At 38.1% G+C, this 23,753-nt stretch overlaps 3 protein-coding genes across 6 annotated transcripts; 1 reads left to right on the top strand and 2 right to left on the bottom strand.

Annotated features, from left to right (window-relative positions):
• Positions 1-1,671: 1,671 nt before the first annotated feature.
• On the bottom strand, positions 1,672-5,496 carry LOC114725664 (thaumatin-like protein 1b). 4 transcript variants are annotated; one of them, XM_028912193.1, is made up of 5 exons: positions 5,332-5,494; positions 4,516-5,209; positions 2,352-2,449; positions 2,229-2,237; positions 1,672-2,090 (listed from the first exon to the last, which is right to left on the bottom strand). In XM_028912193.1, exons 1-5 carry the CDS (start codon positions 5,411-5,413, stop codon positions 2,032-2,034), a joined length of 942 nt encoding a protein of 313 aa, XP_028768026.1. In that variant the 5' UTR covers positions 5,414-5,494; the 3' UTR covers positions 1,672-2,031. The 4 variants fall into 4 exon arrangements, with proteins under 4 accessions (XP_028768026.1, XP_028768027.1, XP_028768028.1 ...); XM_028912194.1 differs by lacking the exon at positions 2,229-2,237; XM_028912195.1 differs by lacking the exons at positions 1,672-2,090; positions 2,229-2,237 and having other exon boundaries at positions 2,251-2,449; positions 4,516-4,987; positions 5,093-5,209; positions 5,332-5,496.
• A 7,755-nt stretch (positions 5,497-13,251) lies between these two features.
• Positions 13,252-16,243, top strand: LOC114725662 (auxin transporter-like protein 5). The gene is given in 7 exon segments (XM_028912189.1): positions 13,252-13,452; positions 13,455-13,576; positions 13,675-13,973; positions 14,124-14,307; positions 14,397-14,494; positions 15,224-15,689; positions 15,778-16,243. Coding segments are annotated over 7 exon segments (1,461 nt in total). The 5' UTR covers positions 13,252-13,421; the 3' UTR covers positions 16,039-16,243.
• A 1,980-nt stretch (positions 16,244-18,223) lies between these two features.
• Positions 18,224-20,976, bottom strand: LOC114725658 (uncharacterized). Its single transcript, XM_028912183.1, has 2 exons — positions 20,078-20,976; positions 18,224-19,943 (listed from the first exon to the last, which is right to left on the bottom strand). Exons 1-2 carry the CDS (start codon positions 20,617-20,619, stop codon positions 18,575-18,577), a joined length of 1,911 nt encoding a protein of 636 aa, XP_028768016.1. The 5' UTR covers positions 20,620-20,976; the 3' UTR covers positions 18,224-18,574.
• Between the last annotated feature and the right edge of the window lie 2,777 nt (positions 20,977-23,753).

Genomic DNA, 23,753 nt, shown 5'->3' with positions numbered 1-23,753 from the left:
CTAGCTAGCTCTCGGCTGGCTGAGTTCTAGGTCCCTAATGAAAATGCCCATATTGTAACTCAGCGGGACGAGTAGAATGCGGCATAAACCTGAAGGTGGTGGGATGCAAAGAAACCGTGATGGCTATTTTGACTGTTAAGTTTCCAGGCAAGTCTTTTGATGCGGGTGAACAATCAAGCTGGCCTCGCAAGCTAATAAGAATTGATTCAAAATTTATTACTGATGTGGGAGTCTTACTGATAAATAATTTGTAAGTATTCTGTAAGGAAAAGACCTCCAAATCTAACTCAACTGGAAAAAATTTGGCGTCGCGGTACAAATCAGTAATAAAAAATGTTTACCCATAGCTCGGCCCCCAGTCCCCTGGTGGATTGATTAGGTGTGGCCCAACATTGCTAATAGGGCAGGTTTGATACGATCTGCAGACTACAAAAATGGTTGGGAATACTTCTCATGTGGGGTTTTGATCGGGCTTCCAGTTAAAGATGTCAGCGTTTGGCGATTCCATTCACGCACAAAGGCTTAATGGTACTGGAGATAGAACCAGAGATAATCTGGAACGGATCAAGGGGGGCTTGAATCGGGGGATTCTTCGAGTTGGCCAACCTTAGCTTTTGACATCATTCATAATTTGGCTTCTCAGCTTGGTTTTCCTTGAAACATAACAGCAACATGTGCATCAATTATGTCACTGAATTCAGGCATCTAATCATGACAAGATAATCTGCTCAAACATCAATTCAAGTTCTCACTTCCCAACTTGTATATTAATTTATAAATTAATTAGTGATCTCGTTCTTTTTTCTTCTGTTTTTTTGGTTCTTTGGGATGAAAAGTCCCTGTCCCTTCTGTGATTATGTGTGTGAAGTGTGAACTATGAATGCTGTTTTTCCCATGAGAAAAGTTGATTGCGGCTCTGTAGATCTCAACAACACTCATTCCACCAAAAGGACTGAATGAAAAATTCTTTATGGTCACCGCAGACGAAAACAAGACGTACTTCTGATTTTTTAATTAACAAAAAAAAAGTTATTTGAGGGGTTTTTTTCCCCCTCTTTAATCTCGTTTAGTTACAATTCAATTCAATTGTTTAATGGTACTTTAAACCATATTTTCGCTTCTCATATTTGTTTCGTTTTAATTTAATTCGTTAATTTTTTATATATATTTTAACTTTTGTTCCTCAGTTTATATTGTTCTCTATATTTTGATCATATTATCAAATAAAAAATTAAGCGGAAATTGTGCTGCTCAGCACAACCCAAAAACACACATTTTAACATTATTAAGAAGGGTTAATAACAACTTTAATCTTTTAAGTTTGTCCTTATTTTAGTTTCAATTAAATTATAAGTTTTAGTCCCTCCAGTTTTTTTAATTAAAAATATTAGTCCTTATAATTTAATAAAAATTTAGACTATTTTATCTCTTAAGAAAACAAAACCTATAATTTAAAATTAAAGAGATCAAAATCAAAATAAAAACAAATTTAAAAGATAAAAAATTATATTAAACCCGTTAAGAATATTAAAAAGATTTTAGCTTTGGATAAAAGTGGAACTGGATAAAGCTCACTAACCATTCCGATACATGAGGTCTCTTTAACCTGAGGCTTAAGTTTTCGAATCCGACATGAGGATCAGGATTCCCACAAACCCCCGATAGCATAAATAGGAAAAATTCCTTCGACCCGCATGCACTAAGTTCCATTGTTTTCTTACCCCGGTTAACACTGCTGATTGACGGAAAACAAATCCCCTATGCTGTTTGTTCTTCTTCGTCGTCTTGCTTCACAAATGACAATCATTTTTCTTCTAGTTAAAAGAAGCAATAACAAAAGAGACATGATACTAGTAATTACTTGGGCATTTCTGCGGATGCTATATCAACAATACTGTAACTTCCTCTTCCCAAAATCTGATTGCAGGCACAGAAATTTCCAACCAATACTTTACAACTTGCCAATGCCTCTTCTGGTAAACTCAAAATTCAATAATCAACCGAGATAAGCTACTAAAATTTTGATGTACATTATACCAAAGGGGAAAAAATGTATTTACAGTATACCCCCATATGGTATTCTTGCAGTCCTGCATGATGTGAAGAGTCAGCAGACTAAAATCATTTGAGACAGTAATGCAAAATTTGGAAGCAGGGAAAGGCACTTAACAAAACGAAGAGCTCACACAGATTCAGTCAAAGATGCAACTCAGGCACTTTCGTTTTACCTAACTTATCTGCTTCAAGCGCGCATGCAAATATGAGTCATAACGGGTGAAAAAGAGAGCAAAACAGGAAAGATGCTGCTGCAAGAGAGGCAATGTAAGCCATAATCTGCATTTGATTCAGACCTGTTGATGAAGAAACCCCTGAGTGCTTCAAGTACATCATGGTCTTGTTTACAAGAGGAAGTGTTGCCCCATCTTTTCGTGCTCCCAGCACCTTTTGGCTGCTCAACATCAACCCAGTAGAAGATAAATGTTCATGTTATTAGATAGTAATAAGAAGTGCCCAAGGACATATGCTATAGAAGCATGAAAATCATACCATTTACGCATTATACAACATAGATGTCTACGTTCATTATAAGCAAGAACAAAAGGAAAATTCAAACTCTACAAGGGAAGGAGTTTTAAAACTGAGTTAGAAGAGGCACACGTATGTGATAATTCAAGGAGACGTGCTCATGTTTTAGTTGGTCAACAGTTCACTAGTACATGGAAAGAGAATTTTGTGTGAGTGAGTCTGTGAGTGAGTGTAAACAATGTCTTGCTATTGAACAATCTAGGTTTAAACATCACCGGGCCAAACAGGGAGTGGGTTTCATAATGTAAAAAATTTTCTCTACAAAGTTTTGAACTTACAACCCTGTCTAAGAGGTACAAGTCTTTCCCACTTGAGCTAACTATCATTAATATGATGAGGTCAAAAAAGAGGGGAAAAAATAAAAAACTATCCTTAATGTGATAGAAGCCCTTGGAAAAGCTGGCTAAAATACATACTTTACACTAATCTGGGAATCCTCATCTGGTGTAATTTGAAAGATTTCGATTAAATTTTGTGAGGTTTAGCTTGATTTTATTATGCTTATGAACGACTTCTATTCTTATTCTTTGTAAAGTGAGAACTTGAGATTCCATTTGGAATATATCCATTCACAAGCAACAGTTTATTTTACTCCTCAAGCCAACCACTCAACTGCACAAAACTTTGGGGCCATAGTTTACAACCTTCGGGAGTGAAACTTCTTTATACCTTGCCTAGAAATTAGAACCCTCAGCTACCCCATCTAAAACTAGAAAGTTCACATAGCTGATTCTGCTATTACAATGATGATAAGTCATATCTGAAACAAGACAATGACATGTGAAGAACAAATTCGAGCCAGAGAATATCAAGGCACGGGCTTATGAACATACCGAAAGTTTCATTATTCAGTTTATCTAGTATAGTGCCATAAAGGGCACTAATCAGGTATCCATCCCCCCCCCCTCCCTTATAAACCAATGAAACTACTGTTCAGTAAACCAAGACTGAAGAAAACATCTGACACTAGAGGCAACAAGAGCAACAGGCCAAAATGTAATTTAAGGGCAGCATAACCCCCACCTCGCATTTATGAAATCGCTTAGGGAACATTTAATTACGTTACAGACTAATTTGACTGAAGGGGGAAGCATATGTTGCTCAAGGACATGGATACCTCCGAGTTTACATGATGTGCTTGTCAATATATTACATACAAATTGAGAATTCCAATAGTTGCTTTCCATTAGATAACTATGCCAAACAAAATAATACAATTCAGATTTTAGTTTTAATTGTGTAATGGAGAGTCAGCTTCTAAAATGAAAAGGTTAATACAGACTTTTGTTCTTCAAATTTGTTTTCATTTTGATTTTGATCCCTTAACTTTCAAACTATAGGTTTTGGTCCATCAAATTTCTTTTCATTTAAAATATCGATTCCTATAATCCAATAAAAACTTAGACCATTTTGCCTATTGAGAACCAGAACGTATGATTTAAAACTTGAGAGACTAAAACAAAATGAAAGCAAATTTAAGAGAAGAAAGATTATATTAACCAAAATAAAAATAGCACAAGATACGTTTTTTAAGCTAAAGATGTGAGATGCTTTATGGCAAAGACAGAGCCTTGAAAGCCAGAAGGCATCGGGATTTGGAGGGGAATAACAAAATCAAACGAGAAATGTTTTAGCTTTGGGGCTTGTTTTTACCCAGATTAATAGAATATCGCGTCCTACCCTTGTTCAAAGTATTTTTTTTAAAAAAAAAAAACATGGCTGTCAATTTATATGCAAAACATGCTCCACGTTCCAAGGCTTTAAACCACCTATTATTTTGTAAGGCCTGAAAAACCAATTACTGTACAATCATATACGAAAGCTGGAAGTGAAAAAGAAAGCTTCAAGCAATTTAAGGGTGTCCGCACTAATCATCCATAAATTTAACTTAAAAACAGGCGGGGCCACATGGTTATGGAGTAATTGTACCTGGTGTAGGGCAAGGGGCAGAATATGATCAAGTAGTCGGCCGAAGCACACGTGTACGTGCTTGTCTTGTCATCGTAAGCGTAGCTATACGCGCGGGGACAAGCGTGCTTGAAGAATTCCGAATACACTGATGGATGACACGTGTCGGGCGTAGCGTACGCCTCACTGCAGCAATACTGCGGATCCCCAAAAGCCTCACACGCGCTTCTGCAAGCCACGCTTTTCCCTGTCCCATTCCCACTCGCCACCTTAAGATCAGCCGGGCACGCTCCGTTCAGGTCAACCAAACATCCAGTGGCGCTACATCCACCCCGTTTTCCTCCTTTCGCGACGATCAGCATCGGCAGGTTGTAGCCGTCGACCAAGCTCACGTCGTAGAAATCTAACCCGTCGGCGCCGTTGAGAGTGAACTCAGCCAGCGTGGCGGGCGGCTTAGCTCCACCGGCACACTGTACTTGACCGGAGCCGCAGTCTGCAGTGAGGCAGGAGAACTTTCCGTCAGAATCTCGACCACAAAGGGTCCGAGCCCATATCCGACCCGACCAAGATTTGGGGATGTTTATAGTCTCTGACTTGCCACTTGGAAGAGCGAATCCAGTGGTGGAAAGCTGTGGAGAAGTGGCGCCAGAGAGCAGACCCGGCCAAATCGTGTGGCGACACTTATTCACAATCTTGAAAGATGCCGGTTGCACCTCTGCAATTAACAGAAACAACACATGATAAGCCAAACGAGATTAAATAGAAAAAACAAAGTTATGAAACAAGAAGACTGAAGAAGGGATGATTTCGAAAGGCGGTGAAATTTGTGTTAATTACCCGACAGGAAAGATAGTGCAAGGAAGATGAGAATGATAAGGAAGCGAAGAAGGCGTCCCATAGAGGAAAGCAGCAGGATCATTCATCAAAACATGAGAGACGATAGCAAACAACAGAGAGAGAGAGAGGATTTGATTAGACGATGGCAAACAGCCTTACTTTTCTTGCGAAGTCCGTGCTGTATTAGTTCCTCCTTCTTGCTTTAAGAAAATATTTTTTTGGGTAAAGTTGCGATTGGGACAAAAATCTTTAATGTAAGCATTTTATGTTTTAAATCATTATTATTAATAATATTCTAATATATGTTCTCTGTATGCATCATTGAATGGAAAGCTGAACCACTGAACTATGTGCACCTTGAAATCTGTATTTTTCTTTTGTTTTTAAATTTGTTTACTTTATTCTCAAAATTTCAAAACCCCTCCATGCATTTTTAATGCAAAGAGTTGCGCTTTTTTTTTTTTTATAACAGATTTTAAAACAAAGTAAATTATAATTCTTTTAGATTATTTACCAATTAAAGTTAGTGCTAGGCTACAAGGAGCGATAATATTAGTAATTTTTATTTAATAGCAGGTGAACTTTCTAAACACTTACATTTCCATAACTGCTAACTTTCCCATCTTGCCATCATTTTTCTTAGCCATGAACATCAAAATGGTGTCAAAGTTAAATATAATAGAATGTGAGACATGTAAGTGATATTAATGTCTGGATGCTTCAGAATAAATTCATCATATGACAAAGGAAATAAAAAGAACAGGAAGGTAAGGTCAAAGTTTAAACGAGAGAGTTGCTTAGACTCGTAGAATACAGAGCCTAGTGTTGAGAACCTTAGTCTGAAACAGAGCATTTACGATAGTGATATGATACTGAAGAAGTATGCTGGCTGGGGAAGCATATCTGAACAATGCTTGTTTGTTAAGTAAATTCCCGAACTTTCTCAAAGTTTGTGTTTCCATGCGAACTTTCTCAAAGTTTGTGTTTCCATGCAATTGCCGACTTTCCCATCTTGCCGTGCCATCATTTTCCTGGGCATAAATGGTATTTTAAGTATGCGAGAAACCTTTTTCAGTCTTATCGGGAAAGCGTCAGCTTTCATCTGTCATGGAGCACCAGCATTGCAAACGAGAAGCAAAGATGCGAACGTAATAATTAGAAAAAAAATGACAATAAAGTCCTATCTAAAAAAATTAAATATATAAAAGTTTCTTAAAATTATTAGATTATTCTGAAGTCTCAAGAAATCTTATTAAAAAAAATAACACTTTTTTTCTAAATTTGTATTGATAACTGAAAAAATAGTCGTTGACAACTTCAGATGTAAGGATTAACAACTATCACGACAGGTATTGATAACTCATGTATTGTATTTTGTGATGTGTTGAGAAAATGAAAATGTATGATGCTTGCCGCGATAATTGTTAATCTTCACAGTTTAAGTTGTTAACGACTACTTTTTCTGAAGTCTTAAAAAATTTTATTAAAAGAATTGTCTTTTTTTTTTTTAAGTTTGTATTGATAATCAAAAGAACATTGGTTGATAATTTCAAGTGTGATGATTAACAACTATCATAACAGGTGTTGATAACTCATGTATTACATTTTGTGATGTGTTGAGAAAATAAAAATGTATTGTCAATACCTGTCGCGATAGTTGTTAATCCTCACAGCTTAAATTGTTGATGACTACTTTTTCAGTTGTCAGTGTAAACTTTAAAAAAAAAACAATTTGACAATTAAACAAACAAAATTTTTTTGTAACGTCAGGATAATTTGATGATTTCAATAGATTTTTTTGTATTCAATTTCGTTTGGCAGGACTTTATTATAATTTTTCCTAATATTTATGTTTGGAACTACATCAATTTCCTTAAAATCAATCCATTACACGCTTCAATTCAAATGATGCGAATCAACATTAAACTGAAATCAACCTTCGAAGAAAGCAAAATGTTGAAACTTTAACCAACACAACTATTTTCAGGCAATAAAAAAAGTTAATAACTATTGTTAAATGACTGAACTTGAGAAGAAAACATGTTTGAGGATCTGAACAATAGCAGCCTGCATTTTATCCCATCCATGTATTGCTGTGTACCTGGCGATGTCTCATGAATTAGCAGCTTTCACCCAAGTATGTGTTCCAAGTTACCCAGGAGCTTTCAGTTTCAGTATGGAAAAAATTCAATAAGCATTAGTGTCCCATCCCTAGATTTCATATTAGCCCTGAGCCATTATCAGTGTGTCTCCCGGTTCTGCAAGCCAGTTTTAGTACTCTTTACAGAGTAACGAGACTTGTCAAATCTCAACTATTCAAAATCAATTTTAATGGTATGAATTTAAAATTTTTAACTAGTAATTTTTTTAATAACAAATTATGTTTTTTAAAAAAATTTACAGTCAAGAGATTACATTTATTTTGAAATATCTACATATTAAAAGAAAAATATTCTTTTAAAAAACAAAAATACTAAATATCAAATCTTATCCATTTATATTAAATTTAAATAATTGAGATTTAATGATCATGATGCTTATCACTATAATAAACATGCAAGTGCTTATCAATGCAATATTTATTGAATTGCCCCGCCGGAGCCCCTCCGGGCCGTACTGCAGCAGATCAGAACCAGAAGCAAAAGAGGCCTACTTTTCCAGTCCCAAAAAAAAAAAAAAGAGGCCTATTTTTTTCCCGGATGAGTTGAGAACCCCTCCACCGAAAATTCTCTCCAGTTTGCCTCCACTAAAAAACCGACGTCGTTGAGTTTTAAACAAACAAATGGGGAAAATAGATTTTAGAAGGACGGCCTCATTTTTTCAGTGGAGGCAAAATGGACAGAAGCACTGCAGTGGAGACATTCCGAGCTCTTCCGGGATAAACTCCTATTAGAATGGGCACCTCTTCTAAGAATTTTTTCTGTTAGATCCAACCCCGACCTCCTTATTTTCTTGACAAAGACCCTGCTCAGTGATCATACTATTATTGTGTGGATGATCATCACATTTTTTTTTTGGTGATACTGATCATCACAGTTTTTAATCTGACGACATTATGGCGAGTCAAAGTCAATTGTATTTTCTTGACAAAGAGCTGGGCCTCTAAACGTATCAGACGAGTCGGGATTCTTGTTACTAATGTGGGCCTCTCGCCCCAGTTAGATTGGGCAAGGGAATGAATGACTGTGTACGAGTCTTCCCCCATTTTTCTTCTTCTGGAAAGGCCGGCTCATTATTTAATGTTGGGCTCAATTCCAATACCCAAAAAAATTAATACTTCATGAGCCTTACAATATGTTTGGCCCAAAAAAGACTCACATTTTCAGTACCAAAACCAAGGGGGAAAAAAATACCATACCTTGGAGTTCATGCTTGGTAACTCCACGTACTACACCAACTAGTGTTGGTCTAAGTGAAAGAGATTCGGACATATTAAACATTATGTCCTGCATCTTGAAAGATTAATTTCTTATCATTGGGTGGAAAGATACTCTAGGCAAAAAAAAAAAAAAAACTCCACATACTACACATCTAGTAAATAATTTAATGGTAAATGTTCAATTCTTTCGTGATAAAATAAAATTGATAACTTCAATAACGGCGGTCGACCAAAATATAGACGATGTCAACAATATATTTGCACAATTAAGAACACGAGTTTTAAGAATTTTAGCACTTGTCTTAGACATGAGGATCATACAGTCATCATGCACGTATGTAAGACTCGTTTGTTGACTCTGGATTTTTCAAAATCACGCGGCTCCTTTCGTGTCAGAAAGCTTCGATTATAATGCATAAGCAGGCATTGAAAGGATTCATAATTTATGTTGCAAAGATAGAAAGCGTAATTCCTATTTTCGAGTGATTATATATATAGGGGAAGACCCCAGCATGCAATAGTAAGAATAATAGCGTGTTCCACTATGTTATAAAATATCTTAAAATCAATTGTTGACTGCCATTGATATATATCGCACTATGGTTGACTACCCCTTTAATCAAACAGCATTCTTAGTGCAATTAATCATTCACCTCATGAAATTTGAATCACAAGTCAATGCAGGTGTCTTTGCTCTCTCTCCCCCTCCCTACCCAAAGTGATATACCTTTCATTTTTATGATCATCAAACACTGTGACCCACAACATATTGCACACCAAGCAAAGTAGATACATGTGTGGATCATGTCATAAAAGAACCACTTCAAACCAAATGTGGAGTTCGATCAATCATTGCTTTGTTCCATTCTCATGTAACACGACACATTTAGGGTCTGTTTTGATTAACGATTGGAAAAGTAGCTTATTGAAAAAGTAACTTATGAGACAAGTGAAGTTGGGTAAAAGCTAAATTGGATAAGCTGAATTGTGTTTGGATTGGAGTTCAGAAAAGCTAGTTTGCAAAATGAAATTCGATAAAAGGTTGTTTAGATTATGATTGAGTAAAAGTAAATTTAGTTGTAAAATGACTAAAATGGGTATGAGTTTTAATAAATAATAAAACATGATAAAAAGAAATTATTTCACATAATACAATGATATTAAAATAACTTAATATGAAGAAGTCAAATTTAATGAGTAAATTAAATTTTAAAACTTTAGAGAAATCATAAAAGATATTTTAAATATAAAGTAAAACATGAAAAAAATAAAAGTATATTTCTAGGAGCATATTTAAAAACAAAAGTATATTTCTAGCTTATTTATTACTTTCAACTAATTTTAACTGATTTTTTTTATCTACAAATTAGTTATTTGAGGCTTATAATAAGAACCAAAAGAGATAATAAATTTTTTAACTTTTTATCTCTATATGTTTTAAAAGCTAAATTATAAGCTATAAGTTATAAGCTGTTAATTTTAGCTTACAGCTTATTGTAACTTTTCATACAAAAGCCCAATTGCAGAAAAGCCCATCCAAACAGCATCATTGTGTCAATCGGGCTTATAGTACTTATAAGCTTAAAATAAGTGATGCCAAACAGGCATTTAGTGTGTACAGCTTAAAATCTCCCAAGTATTCTTATTGAGCTTCATTAATTTCGCAGGATTGTATCTCCTTAACGGCACGTTTATAGTGTTACTGATGGTTCATTAGTTAAAAGTATGATTATGATATGATCATGTTCTGCTCAAAGGGATTCATATAGCTAGCCCAGAATATTCCAACTTTTATAGGTTTCACTTTGCAGGATTTATATAAGCAATGCAGTTAAACCCAACGACATCTTTGTGGTGAGCTTTAGCAAACATATATACTGTTAGTTTGTTGTCTGTTTGGCTTTGCGACGTGCATATATATTATAGAAGGATGCATGCAGTTTAAATGAAACATCTCTCGTTAATTAAATTGAAACATCATGAAGTTGTCATGTTGTACTCTCTAAAACGGACTGGAACTATCGATATTATTCACAAATTCTCCGAAATATCATCAATTAATTCAATAAAACGTAAAAGGCTAAATTGATAAATATAAAACTTGAGGGATTAAATTAATAACCACCAGGAGATAAATAAATTTTTACTATCCCTTTTAACTTTTTATCTTTAGTCCCTGGTGTTGAAAGATTCTACAACATGATTGAAGAAACACACCATTCTATTATTATAAGCAGCATGCCTTGTCTTTAGTTCCCCCACCCTCAAACTTTCATCGCAATAACTTTTTATGATTCAGTCTTCATCTTACAGCTAATTAGTGATTCCACTAATGAATTCTTTTCTTAATATTCTTAATTAATCTCTTCACACACGCAGAGATAATTCGAAGCAACCTCGGCGAAGACGTTAATTAATTACTCTTGACATTCAGGTTCAGGACGAAGGTATAAATTATATCAAAACATTGTGTTCTTTGTTCTCGGTAATTAACTGAAGAAATCAACTGAATGAAAACATATATAAATGAATCAGAACATATTTGAAGCTTCCTTAAACATCATTTTTCTTCGAAATTTCTGGGAAGCATGCCGAAACATACTGAATACAACTAATAATTATGCAGACACCCACGTTGTGGTCACTACTAGCTAGTTCAACTGACAAGAGGGCCAACAGAAAGTTCAGTTGATCCAACGACTGAAACACATCGATCGGCCTGTCGTACCACAATATTTAATTTTAGCATCAAGATCCATATTTTGATTACGTTAACAAAGTACATTTGAACGAACTAGAACGTTTGAACAGAATGAACATGGTCAAGGAGACAAGCCCACAGAGAATGTTTCTGGTCCCAGCTCCTTCACAAAGTATGACCAAACAAGCAGTGGATTATATGTGCATGTTCCAACCCAATTCGTGCTTCCCATTTCTTTTATTATTAACACTTGTTTTGGGCTTAATTAATAAAGAAAAGACAAACTCATAATGGTGTACATCATCATGAGAAGAAGGTGAATAATGAGTAAAACTCTCCCTAACTTTTTAACCGGGGGGGTTGTTTTGCTTGGACCAGTGTCAGAGAGCTTGAAGACAAAGTGAAAGAAACGAACATTTTGGCCAATGATGAACTATAATGCATTATTCCCACGAAAGCTACCACTCATTGAAAAGTCTTATACCTTGTTCAATAAATATATGACAGGCCAAGAACAAAAGATTATTAAGCCCTAGAGAGCGAGGCAAAAGAGAATCCGAGCAGAGATTGCATTTTCCATTATTGAAAAAGAGATCAGAGAGAAAGGAAAACAAACTTGCAGGAGAGGGGAGACAAGGAGAGAATATAATATTAAGGTATGAAGATGAAGATGAAAATTAATATTAAAAGAGAAGATGCAGCTGAAGAAGGGCGCATGATCTAACAAGTTGAGGAATGTTGAATGAGATTGCCTCTGGATGAAATAGTTAAAATGGAGGAGGAGTGAAATACATTAAATATATGGAATGCATGTGAGAATATACAAAGAGAGGAGGGGGAATAGATCGAGTTGGCCATGTGATAAAAGCAGCTTTCTACGACTAGCAAAGCGACCACGCTTCTTTGGCTGCAATCATTCGGTCTACTAATACTTTGCCTTCTCTTTTTCATTTGTCTTCTCCTATGTTTACCTCCTTCCCTCTTTACCCACAAGCAATATTTAATTCAATTTCCTGGTTTCTTCTAATCCAATGCAAAATCTTATATCGGCTGTTTGCTTTTAGGTAGATTCAACTTTGGCCAGTGCGAACCAACACCATTCAAAACAGTCAATTCCTTGAGTTTTGAAAACCCATCTTCTACCTACTAATTATTTATATCTTGGGAATAATGGGCTAGATTAAAGTTGTTTTTAATTAGTTGACTTCTGTTGATATTAAAATATATACGATGTAATTTTCATAAAAATGATATTGTTGATACCCCAAATTTATAAAATGTGCGTGTCAAATACTAATTCGCGCCATTTTAAAATTGCAAGTGGAGAAGTGGAGAAGCTGTATAATAATTGGCGACGAGAAATAACCAAATGCATGAGAAAATGGAAATTTCAATTAAATTAGGTGAAGGAATAAAAAATTAAGCAATGATTTACTTGATGAGCTCGGGAAGCGGAGAGACCCACTCGTGCGGTGAAGCCATCACGCCCGTCTAGGTATCTACTTGTTATTGATAATTTGATATTGTCACTCTTCTGAGAATTCAATTAAGTGCTTTAATATTTTAGCATTGTTTTCTCTGATTTTATTTGGGTGAAGATAAATGTCACAAGAATTTTAATTGCAAAAAGGGGCTCGAAAACCAGAGGATTTCGTCAAAGCACCATTCTTTCGTGTTTTTTTTTTTGGGGGGGGCCGGTTTTCCTTTATTTATTTATATGTTTACACTATATTCGTTTTTAAGTTGTCCAAAAAGGTAAAGATTAATTACTCAGTCTCCAAAATCGCTCTCTACAATCCCTCTCACACACAGACTTTCCCAAGCTTCGAGAACCCCACTCTATCATCTCTCTTGGTCTCCCTCTTTATATATATATATGCCCCCACTCCTAGAACTTCTCAGACAGGATCCCTCTCCTTTCCAATCTCCCCTAACACTGTTGTATATCATAACCCGGCTTGAAAAGTCAAGCTCCAGATACAGAAGTTGCAGAAGAAAGAAGCCTCCAGAATGGCGTCGGAGAAGGAAGTGGAGCCGGTAATAATGGAAACTACGTGGAAATGGAAACAGAAGGCAAGCCTAAGGACATCAAGTCCAAGTTATCCAAGTTCTTGTGGCACGGTGGCTCTGTTTATGATGCTTGGTTTAGCTGTGCTTCCAACCAGGTTCCTTTGTTTAACTCCTTCTTATGTTGCCTCCTTATTTTGATCACTTAGCTTTCCCAGCTCGTATCTGACACTACGGTTGGCTTTGATTTCCCCAGGTGGCTCAAGTTCTGCTCACACTACCGTACTCATTTTCTCAACTGGGAATGCTGTCTGGGATATTGTTTCAACTGTTCTACGGCTTGCTGGGAAGCTGGACGGCATATCTGATCAGCGTTCTGTATGTCGAGTATAGAACCAGGAAGGAAAGAGAGAAAGTAGATTTCAGAAACCACGTGATCCAGTGGTTTGAAGTTCTGGACGGGCTTCTTGGGAAGCACTGGAGAAATGTGGGTTTGGCCTTTAACTGCACATTTCTTCTGTTTGGATCTGTCATCCAACTCATTGCTTGTGCCAGGTACACACCCCGTCTTTGTCTACCTAACCCAGTCCTTTTAATCTCTGACCCTCATCCTTAGTAACTAGTTTAAAGAAATAGTAGTATATATGAAGTGAGAGCGGAAGGGATCAGAACTCACATGCGCGCGTCTGTCTGATGATTATGCAGCAATATATACTATATAAACGACAATCTGGACAAAAGGACATGGACTTACATCTTCGGAGCTTGTTGTGCCACCACAGTGTTCATCCCTTCCTTCCACAACTACCGAATCTGGTCATTTTTGGGCCTCCTCATGACCACCTACACCGCTTGGTACCTCACTATTGCCTCTCTTATGCATGGCCAGGTATGTAGTAACACAAGCTGAGGAACACTGTATGGTTAATGGTTAATTGGTCAATGATAATGGAATTGTGGTTGAATGTGTGTGTGCAGGTGGAGGGAGTGAAGCATTCGGGGCCTGCCAAGTTGGTTCTGTATTTTACGGGGGCCACAAACATTCTCTACACATTCGGAGGCCATGCCGTGACTGTGTAAGACAGTCTTCTCAAATATCTAATTCCATGTCCTTTTTCTTTTCTTTTCTTTTCTTTTTTTGAGGACGAACCTGCCCTTGCCTTCTTTGGCTGATCCATCTAATGAAACAACTATATTCCCCATCGAGAGTGACCGAACCTGGACTGGGGTTGGACATGATCTGACCACGGGATCCCATGACCCGTCACCAGTCATTTTCGTTCCATCGTTTTAATGCTTTGACTGATACCTCTGTTTTCGCTGCCTGGTCAGCATGCTTGTAGATTCAGCATAGCATAGCATATCTGAACATGACGCTTCAATATTTAACTATACCTTCCTTTTTTTTTCTCTGAATTATTGTCAGTATTACTATTAAAATTAAATAATATTTTACTTTGATTTGGTTGGAGGAAGAAAAGAGCCTTGATAGGCGTGGGAGGCAGAAAAGTGCCTCTTTTAGTGTGAACCCTGAGATGCTTTTGTTTGTAGATTTGTGGGGGAAAAGCCAAAAATGTTCCTGCCTTTTCTCTCTTTCTCACCCAATATCTTTCTTTCAATATTTTTTGTCAAAAGTTAAGTCATGACCTTAACCCATTCAAAATTGATACTTAACGAGTGTGTCACTGTGTCCTGTGATTATGGCATGCATGCACCAAATAAACACTGCATTAAAATCAAGATGGTGTGACGTAAGTTAAATGTTTCTGAATTTGATCTTATTCGTGGTGGTGGCAAATGCGCAGAGAAATCATGCATGCGATGTGGAGGCCAGAGAAGTTCAAGGCGATATACCTGCTGGCAACTGTGTACGTGTTGACGCTGACGCTGCCGTCGGCTGCGGCGGTGTATTGGGCGTTTGGAGATATGCTGCTGGACCACTCGAACGCCTTCTCGCTGCTGCCCAAGTCGGCGTTCAGGGACATGGCGGTGGTGCTCATGCTGATCCACCAGTTCATAACCTTCGGGTTCGCCTGCACGCCCCTGTACCTGGTGTGGGAGAAGCTGATAGGGCTTCACTCGTGCAAGAGCCTGTGCAAGCGTGCGGCGTCGAGGTTGCCGGTGGTGATCCCGATCTGGTTCTTGGCTATCATATTCCCGTTCTTCGGTCCGATCAATTCCACGGTGGGATCGCTGCTCGTCAGCTTCACGGTGTACATAATCCCAGCTCTTGCTCATATCTTCACCTTCCGATCTCCCGCCTCCCGTCAGGTAATGCTCCTCGCACTTTCCGCCTTTCTTCCAAGACTCGCGAATATCTGGAGAGTTCTAAATGAACGTTGGATTTTACGATTTGCAGAATGCGGTGGAGCAGCCACCCAGGTGCTTGGGGAGCTGGGTCGGAACGTATATCATCAACGTGTTCGTGGTGATATGGGTCATGGTTGTCGGGTTCGGATTTGGAGGGTGGGCCAGCATGATCAACTTCATCCGCCAGATTGACTCCTTCGGCCTCTTCACTAAGTGCTATCAGTGCCCTCCTCCTCCTCCTTCCTCACCCTCTTTTCTTAATGCCACCGCCACCGTCGCTGCCGCTCCTTCGCCTCACCACCACCACTGATCACGCCATTGTTGCCGCGGAAGACGATGCCGGAGTTTCTGATATTGTATTTTCGCCCATATTAATGACATAATCCCCCTGTTGCATTCATAAACTTTGCAATCTTCAACTTTGCCTTTCATGATAGTTAACAAGTACCTTGTTATGACGTGACTTCCGTAAATGACTCAGAAAAAATAAATTATAAAGTTAAAAATTCCCACGTTACTCCTCCAAAATATGCACCAAACATATTTTAAAACAAACTTGTGAGTCTATCTGTGATCGATACCCCTGCTCATATACATGAAAATTAATATGATTGGAAAAACAAGTACGTGCTTGGATCATTTACAATGCTTGACTGTATGTGTGTATTTATGTCAATCTCCTCTCGGAGACTCGGACTCTTCAAGAAGTCCACTCATAATGAAAAATCTTAAGAATCTTGGTGCTAATTTAATAGTATTACGCTGAGAACCATTAAGTATTTACTTTTGCAAACTGCTATGAACGTAGGATTCTGTTCACAACTGGCTCGGAGGAATGCCCCCAGATATAAACATTGAAAAGGCAAAGCTCTTGCTGGCTGGCACGCCAGTCTAAGAAAAGAAATGAAAGCAGAGTGTTTGGCGTTATTGCTGAAGATGATGGTTATACTGATACTGATGCATCATATTATAAGTATATTAAAAAATATGGTAGCTGACAAAAAGGGGGCATCTTTTGTGTTAAAATGACTGTTATGAATTCAAAGTGTTTGAGTGTTAATTAATGAGGTGTTTGTACTTTTGGATACGTTTGGCCAGCGCTTTGCACTTGATATATTATAACCACACCAAGAAGGCACGTCATTTCTCTAACTCTAAGCCACCCACACCAACAAAAGAAGCCTAACCCTATCCGCCTCATTCTGCCAAGTAAATAAACCAATAAATGGAGCGACCTGAAATTTACAAACAAATTAACTTTTCTGCCCATAGATTGAGGTGAAGAGAGATTGAATATCGGAAGGAGGGAATATATGGGAAAGAAGGAGGGAAGGGTGTTGACGTGTGAGGAGAGTTGAGTGGGAATCTAATGATAATCTAGCTTCCCAGAAAGGGTAACAGTGAATGAGAAAGCAAGTGAGGATCAAAAAAGACCTTTCGTGCGAAGTGTTCTGTTATGTGAATGCTTTTCACAGAAGCAACAGCGCCTAAAAGGTCGAGAATATATAACAACGCCAGCAGATATATCATATACTTTTTTTCTGCCATCAATCCGTTTCGCTGCTTTATTCCTGAGACAAACAAGACGATGCCCTCTCCACTCTTTTGCAGGCATGCTCTGCTCTCCTTTATAAATGCGTCAACTAAGCCCGCCACAGTACTACCTCCTCACCTAATTATAACATCTTGTTTATAGTGTATAAACCAGATCTGATAAATGCGACAGGAGGTAGTACTTCTAATTAACTTGTTTCTTCAGGGCCAAATGAAACTATTACGAGAAATACTTTCCCCCTCTTTGTCCCTTCTCTTTGTCCTGCCCTGTTATACGACTCTGAAACATGCCTTGGCCAACCAGTTAGGAAGGGGGATCGATGGGTACTTCTCATGAATTTGACTATGTATATATCTTACTTGATTCAATACGAATCACAATCTCAATTCATGTATGGTTCCAGCTTCGCTTATCCTCATTCCTCTTATCTCTCGTTTTCGTGGTCCACATCTCCGGCATTATCTTTCTCCACACCCATGTCCAATTGTTTCTCTCACTTTCTTTCTTTTTGCCTTTTGCTTTTTGCCGACACAAAGCTACAGATCTTTACTTCTGTTCAGGTTGCCAAAAAAGCATCTCTCTTTTTTATTTACTTGTTCAGGTGCAGGGCAGGAGCCCAAGAACAAAAACGAATCCAAGCCTGCATATTTTTTAGGTCCATATGAAGCCCAGCTTAAAGTGGGCTAGCCCAGCTTCACGCAGACAAAGTCTGCACCCAAAAATTGTCTTCACTTTTCTGACCCAGAAAGGGAACACCAAGTATAGCCGTCCATGGATTGAAAGATCTCTGGTTCTTATCAAAAGATCTCTGGATTTTCCTTTCCTTTTGCTTTTTATTGTCCCAAAATTGACTATCTCGTTAATGACAAGTGGCACCTAAAGCTCAAACTAAATAATGACAAGTTAAATCTAAGTGAGTATACAAACTGAAGGGGGGGAAAATATTAAAAAGGCGTAGTATATCCTACAAAAAGACCCATTGTATGAAAAGGCCTGGGGCCAATGTTGGCTCTTCAATTGAATACTTTACAACAGAGAATCACGAGGCATGCTGCACAAGGATGGAGGAGGAGAGGGACTATAGATCAGGACGACAAGAAACGTAAAAGTGTAACAAAGCTGGGATCTTCTTCTAAATTAATTCACAAAAGGGTAATCACCCAAACCATTTGCTAAGTTATACACACACACACACACACTTTGATTTTTGATCCATGTTAGAGAGTAAGTCGAAAAGGGAACCCCAAAAACGTCTGTCCATTTCGAAGTTTAAATAAAGCTCGATCGATAATCAGTGGAATCCTCGTGTACCTCTTGCTTGATACAGTTCCAATCTACCCGTGGCTTGCTCTAAAAGGTCGTCAATGAGCGGATCTTGATTCAGTTGCGAGTTCTTCCTACCCCACTCCAAAACTCCAAGAACTTCGTCTTTGGCAAGCGTCTCACTTTTGGGCACGTGCATTGCCACATAAGCCAGAAGTTTCAACGCACAAATCTTATGGATCACTTGGTCCCCAAATAAAATCATTTGAATCACGAGCTTTGCTCCTCCTGCTTCTATTATGGCCGAGCAGTGAGTCTCGTGCAGAAAGTTCTCAGTACAAGCAAACTTGGTAAGTGCAATTGCGGATTCCAGTCGAACCTCGAGTTCGAATTCTACTTCATCAAGCAGCCTCACCAATGGTGCTATGATTCTCGTTTCTGTTGCTCTGAAAGTCCTCGCCAAGTGACCTATCGATCTGATGCAAGGTATCAGAAGATCGGATTCCCCTTTTTGAATGATCCTAAGAAGCTGATCCACCATGGCTTTTGCAGCAGGGGAATTGGGTTTGAAAGCTGAACGTCTCAACTCTGCGTGCTGCTCTGCCACAGCCGTGATCTCCATTAAAGCAAAAGCCGAAAAGGATTTAACGTCATCAGGTCCCTTCTCCAGCAGAACAGCAAAACACAAAAGAGCCCTCGATTCAGTGATGCTGCGACAGACAGTAATATTCCCCTTTGCTAGTTGCCACAGCGCTTTAGCTGCCATGGCCTTCATTTGGGCCTTTATAACTGGATCCACAGCCTCCCTTCCCTTCATACTTGTTCCTGCAATTGAAACATGTGCGTGCCCATTTGGTTGGTGTTTCATGGCCATTGTGTTGGTAACTAGATTGTGCATTTGGTTGGATGATTGGTTCCCCACAGGGCGAGCAATCTGATGATGCTTATTATCGTTGTCTTCAAGCATAGTTTTCTTGTCATGATGATCGTTCTGGTTCTGAGCGTTACTGGCCAACACGACCGAATGAATCGACGACATGCTTTGTTTACTGGCAATGCTATACTTGCTGTGTTCCTGGATGGTCTCAAAGGCGAGATGCCTGACCAGCAAGCGTATGCAATTGTTCTGAGCAAAGTGATCCTGACACTTTGGGTGATGATATGCTAATTCCGAGATAGCCCAAGCCACCATCGCCTGAACCTTCATGTCACCTTCTTTGAGGATTTTCGCAAACACTGTGCAAACCCCAGCATTCACAATCTGTTCCACGCTTTCTGGGTCTTTCCCAAGCAACCCAATCGCCCTCGCTGCGTTTTCCTGACCCTCTACATGCCCTTCTTTCAACAATTTCAAAAGTGGCGGAACACCACCCTCCTCAATAATCAACTTGTTGTACCTATATTAAAAACCAACCAACCATTTCAGTTACGATATCTATAACGCTTTAAAATCAAAATTGAGGATTTTATATATGAGAACGTACAGTTGGTGATAATGAAAAGAAATGAAATAAATGCAAAGTTAGCGTACCTGTCGTTGTCTCGAGCCAAAGAGACCAAGGAAGCCGCAGCGTCCGAGCGATCTTCCATGGAACACCCCGTGAGCAATATTGCTATCTGCTCCCAGATTAGACACAAGATGGGCTCGTTGGCGGCGATTGGGGGCAGACCCAGATACTCGTCGTCGCGCTCGTCGGCGGAAATAGACACGCGAAGGAGCCATTGTATGTCTCCGAGGGAATTCTCGAGCTGCATCGACGTCTTGCGAAACGCCGTCGCGGGTATGATGGTGAAGAGTCGTTTCATGAGGCCGTTACCGCGGCATTTGTCGACCAGTTGCAGGGCCTTCTCGAGGACTTGTTCTGTGTCGTCGATGATGCGCCGTGTTGGCCGTTCGTAGAGGTCATTGCTGGCCCTCGCGGCTTGCCGGAGCAAGGCAATGAGTTTCTCCGTTTTGGCCTTGAGCTCTAAACATTCTAGTTTGAATGTTTGGGCTTCGTCGGCCAGCTTGATCACCTGGTCCGCCATCTGTATCGGGCTCGCCAGGATGTCCTTGACGATGCTCGACGTCATTTTCTCAGCGGACCCAATCGCGTGCTTTCAACTTTGAAAGATGAATTAAATCACCCCAACCTGATTGGATTTGAAGAAAGTTGATGCTAAGCAAAATGACATACAGTCTTGGGGAGGAAGTTTTGAGTGTGAAAAATGAAAATGAGATCAGGGAGTTTCTGTTTGTTTGTAGTTCTAGATTATTCTAGCAATGAGCCTGGGGATAGAAACGCGCAAATAATTAACGTTCATGGAACGAACGTTCGGGTTTTGAATGAGATGTTTTTTCCTGGTCGATACATTCGGGATTGTGCATGCGTCTGCATGCTAGCAAGGAAGGTGGGGTGTGGAGGCGCCGGTGAGGGAGGTGGCGCCGCCGGTGACCATGAGAGAAGAAGATGGTGAATATGGCGATGGCGGAACGGTTTTTTCTCTACTAGTTTTATGTAAAGAGGTACCATAAATCATGGGGTTATATATAGCACGGGCAATCGGTTGGCCTCCAATTAAACTCTTGAGGTTAGAGGTCGGTTTCTGCTTTCGAGTACCTGAGAGGACAACCTCCATGATTCGCACTCTGGGTGCGCGGCCACGTTCATATGCACGCTCCCATCTGGCGGCTGGTAAATACTATCGCTTTCGTGGAGCTTGCGTCATCTATGAGGCGATAACGTAGTGGAGGCACGCGCGCAGAAGGCGAGTGGTACAATGTCACCCGGTTTACCACATGTGCAATTGCGCAGGTCACTCGTCGTACTCAAAAGTGAATGCAAGTGATATATAAATCCTTCGGGGGGTACATATTCCAATTCAAGTAAAAAATATATCAAAATCGGTCAACATTTATTCCAAAATGCTGTAAAAATAAAATTACTTCTTTTTTTTTGCCATCAAAATTAAAATCACTCTATATAACGAACCATTTTCTTCTGTGACCGGAAAAAAAGAACCACTTTTTCCGTAGCCCAATATAATCCCTTCAGGCACAAGGTAGATAGCCTCTCCCTGTTTATTTTACCCCTTCTTATTAGGGATTGAATCATTATTATTTTTATCAATAGATAGATTAGTAGGGTTAGATAAAGAGATTCTCTAGCCCAGAATAAAATCGATAAAGAGAGATTGGTTTCTCTGTTTTTGTCTATCTACGTTGCCTCTAATTCATTTTTCTTTTTTAAAAAAAAAGTTGAACGTGGATTTCTAATTTCGTGAATATGCATGTTTGGAATAGAGAATAGAGAAAATAGATATTGTAAATATAATGTAGTGAGTAAAGTTTATATATGGGCACGTAATCTTACGTGGCAAGTGAGACTAAAACGCATTAAACTTCACCAAATAAATGCAATGACCAATACTCTCCATCGTCCCCTCTTTTCTTTTTATCTTTCTTCAAATGCATCTTTTTTACATTTACAATTAGAACATTATTGATCCCACTCTGAAAAGGTTATTCCAAAGATTCTTTTAATAAGTGTACGCACACAAATCAACTCATCGAAATAGGAATATAAAATGCAAAATTTATAATATGTTATATATGTATATATATTTTGCCAACGTTGCACATAAACCAAAAAAGGTACTTATTGAGTACAGTCGGTTATATGGATCACATAATCTCATTACACTTTATTAATGATCAAATATTTAAATAGATTATTGACTAAAAGGTCCTGCTTAATATTTCATTTAAGTATTGTCTTAACTCTTCCCCTACATTCCTTTTCAAAAAACTTGAGAATGGATTTCTCTACATTCCTTTTATCTACCATGCATCCAATGATTTTCTTTGCATATATATATTCGACTCACTTCAAACAATTTTTTTATCACCTTCTCTTCAATGGATTTCTTAAGTTAATTATATGGCAGCTCCAGTAACAATAAAAAATTAATTTATTAGCGAAAAAGGAAATCATCAATATCTCGAAATTACAGAGGAGGGGCCAATGTTGTTATAAATATACGCAAGTTCCATAAATTTGCCATTATCTCACCAGACAAAGAAATAAGTTTGTTATTTTATTTAAGTGCTTTCTGCCGCAATAATCCGTGCATGTACCTTTTGTTTTAAAAAGAATTTTTATTCTCTATGCATTATTTTTTCTTTTTTCAACTGACACTCACCCTTAATTTTTCTCTGAATATATAGCGTATCTATTAAGTAAATCTGAAATATTAATGTCTCTTTCAAATGTGCGTCAAAGAGGAAAATACTTTAGAGCACGCTCTTATTGAGCCAATAACATCAAGCTTTAAGTCACTTTCACGATCTCCTCTCATTTTTAGCACAATTCAAGAATCATAATAGAAAGAATCTTAAGCTTCACTCAAGTATTATGCACTCTGTTTTTTCCCCCTTTTAACAGTAAGAAAGTGATGTGCTAAAAAAAAAAAATTGGCACCGGTAAGTTCCCTTTAATTTAATGAACATTGGGGAAATATGGATGGTGCTCGTATTATATTTTTTATTATGGCCATGGTGTTATAAGTTTCTACTTAGAATTATGTATGTTCATTTGCTGCGCAATTTTAAAGAGGGCGTTTCCATGTCCACATTGATTTAGTGTGCTTCAAAATTTTCAACAATTATATATGGGTTATTACCTGTTTATGGAATAACATAGGAGCCACGCATTAGTGATTTAATTAGTGACGTCCTTAGTACTTACCCTTAATAATTAATTAGACCCCTTTCATAATTGGTTCCATGTGACATCTCAAAGAGAATCGAAAGGCAATAGTACTTATAAGGACGAATAATGAAAAGAAACGAACGATATATAGTTGAGTAAAACTGAAATTTGAATCACACATATTACGTTATTATCATCGAGCATCGTCATCATTAATGCTAATCACACAATGTTTACATGCTTCTGGTAAGATTTATGTTGTCTGTTTTCTCTTTTATCTATCAATCTCTCTCACATTGGCCAATCATAGCAATTCAACGAACGATATATGTATATATGCATTTTCTCTTAGTCAATTCAACACAATTATTTTATTGTATATAATACCATCTCAGTTGAACTAGTTTAACATTCAATTTATTTTTAAATATAAGACCCAATCTACTTTTCTTTCAAATCTATTTTTTTTAAAAAAAAATAGTTTTTACAGTAGTTAACATATTAAATATTTTATCA

The sequence above is a fragment of the Neltuma alba genome, unplaced genomic scaffold, assembly GCF_004799145.2.
Source record: "Neltuma alba isolate B1F8T4 unplaced genomic scaffold, ASM479914v2 tig00012259_pilon, whole genome shotgun sequence".
Classification (NCBI taxonomy): domain Eukaryota; kingdom Viridiplantae; phylum Streptophyta; class Magnoliopsida; order Fabales; family Fabaceae; genus Neltuma; species Neltuma alba.
Note: the sequence above shows the minus strand (reverse complement) of the source record. Positions and strands in the feature narration are given on the sequence as shown.

Excerpts from the sequence above, each read along its gene's own strand:
- LOC114725664 (XM_028912192.1), bottom strand. The coding sequence starts at position 5,413 with ATGATCCTGCTGCTTTCCTCTATGGGACGCCTTCTTCGCTTCCTTATC. Across the intron at positions 5,210-5,331 it reads TGCACTATCTTTCCTGTCGG|AGGTGCAACCGGCATCTTTC; the intron begins GTAATTAACACA and ends TGTTAATTGCAG. Across the intron at positions 2,450-4,515 it reads TGCCCCTTGCCCTACACCAG|CCAAAAGGTGCTGGGAGCAC; the intron begins GTACAATTACTC and ends GATGTTGAGCAG.
- LOC114725658 (XM_028912183.1), bottom strand. The coding sequence starts at position 20,619 with ATGACGTCGAGCATCGTCAAGGACATCCTGGCGAGCCCGATACAGATG. Across the intron at positions 19,944-20,077 it reads TTGGCTCGAGACAACGACAG|GTACAACAAGTTGATTATTG; the intron begins GTACGCTAACTT and ends TTTTTAATATAG.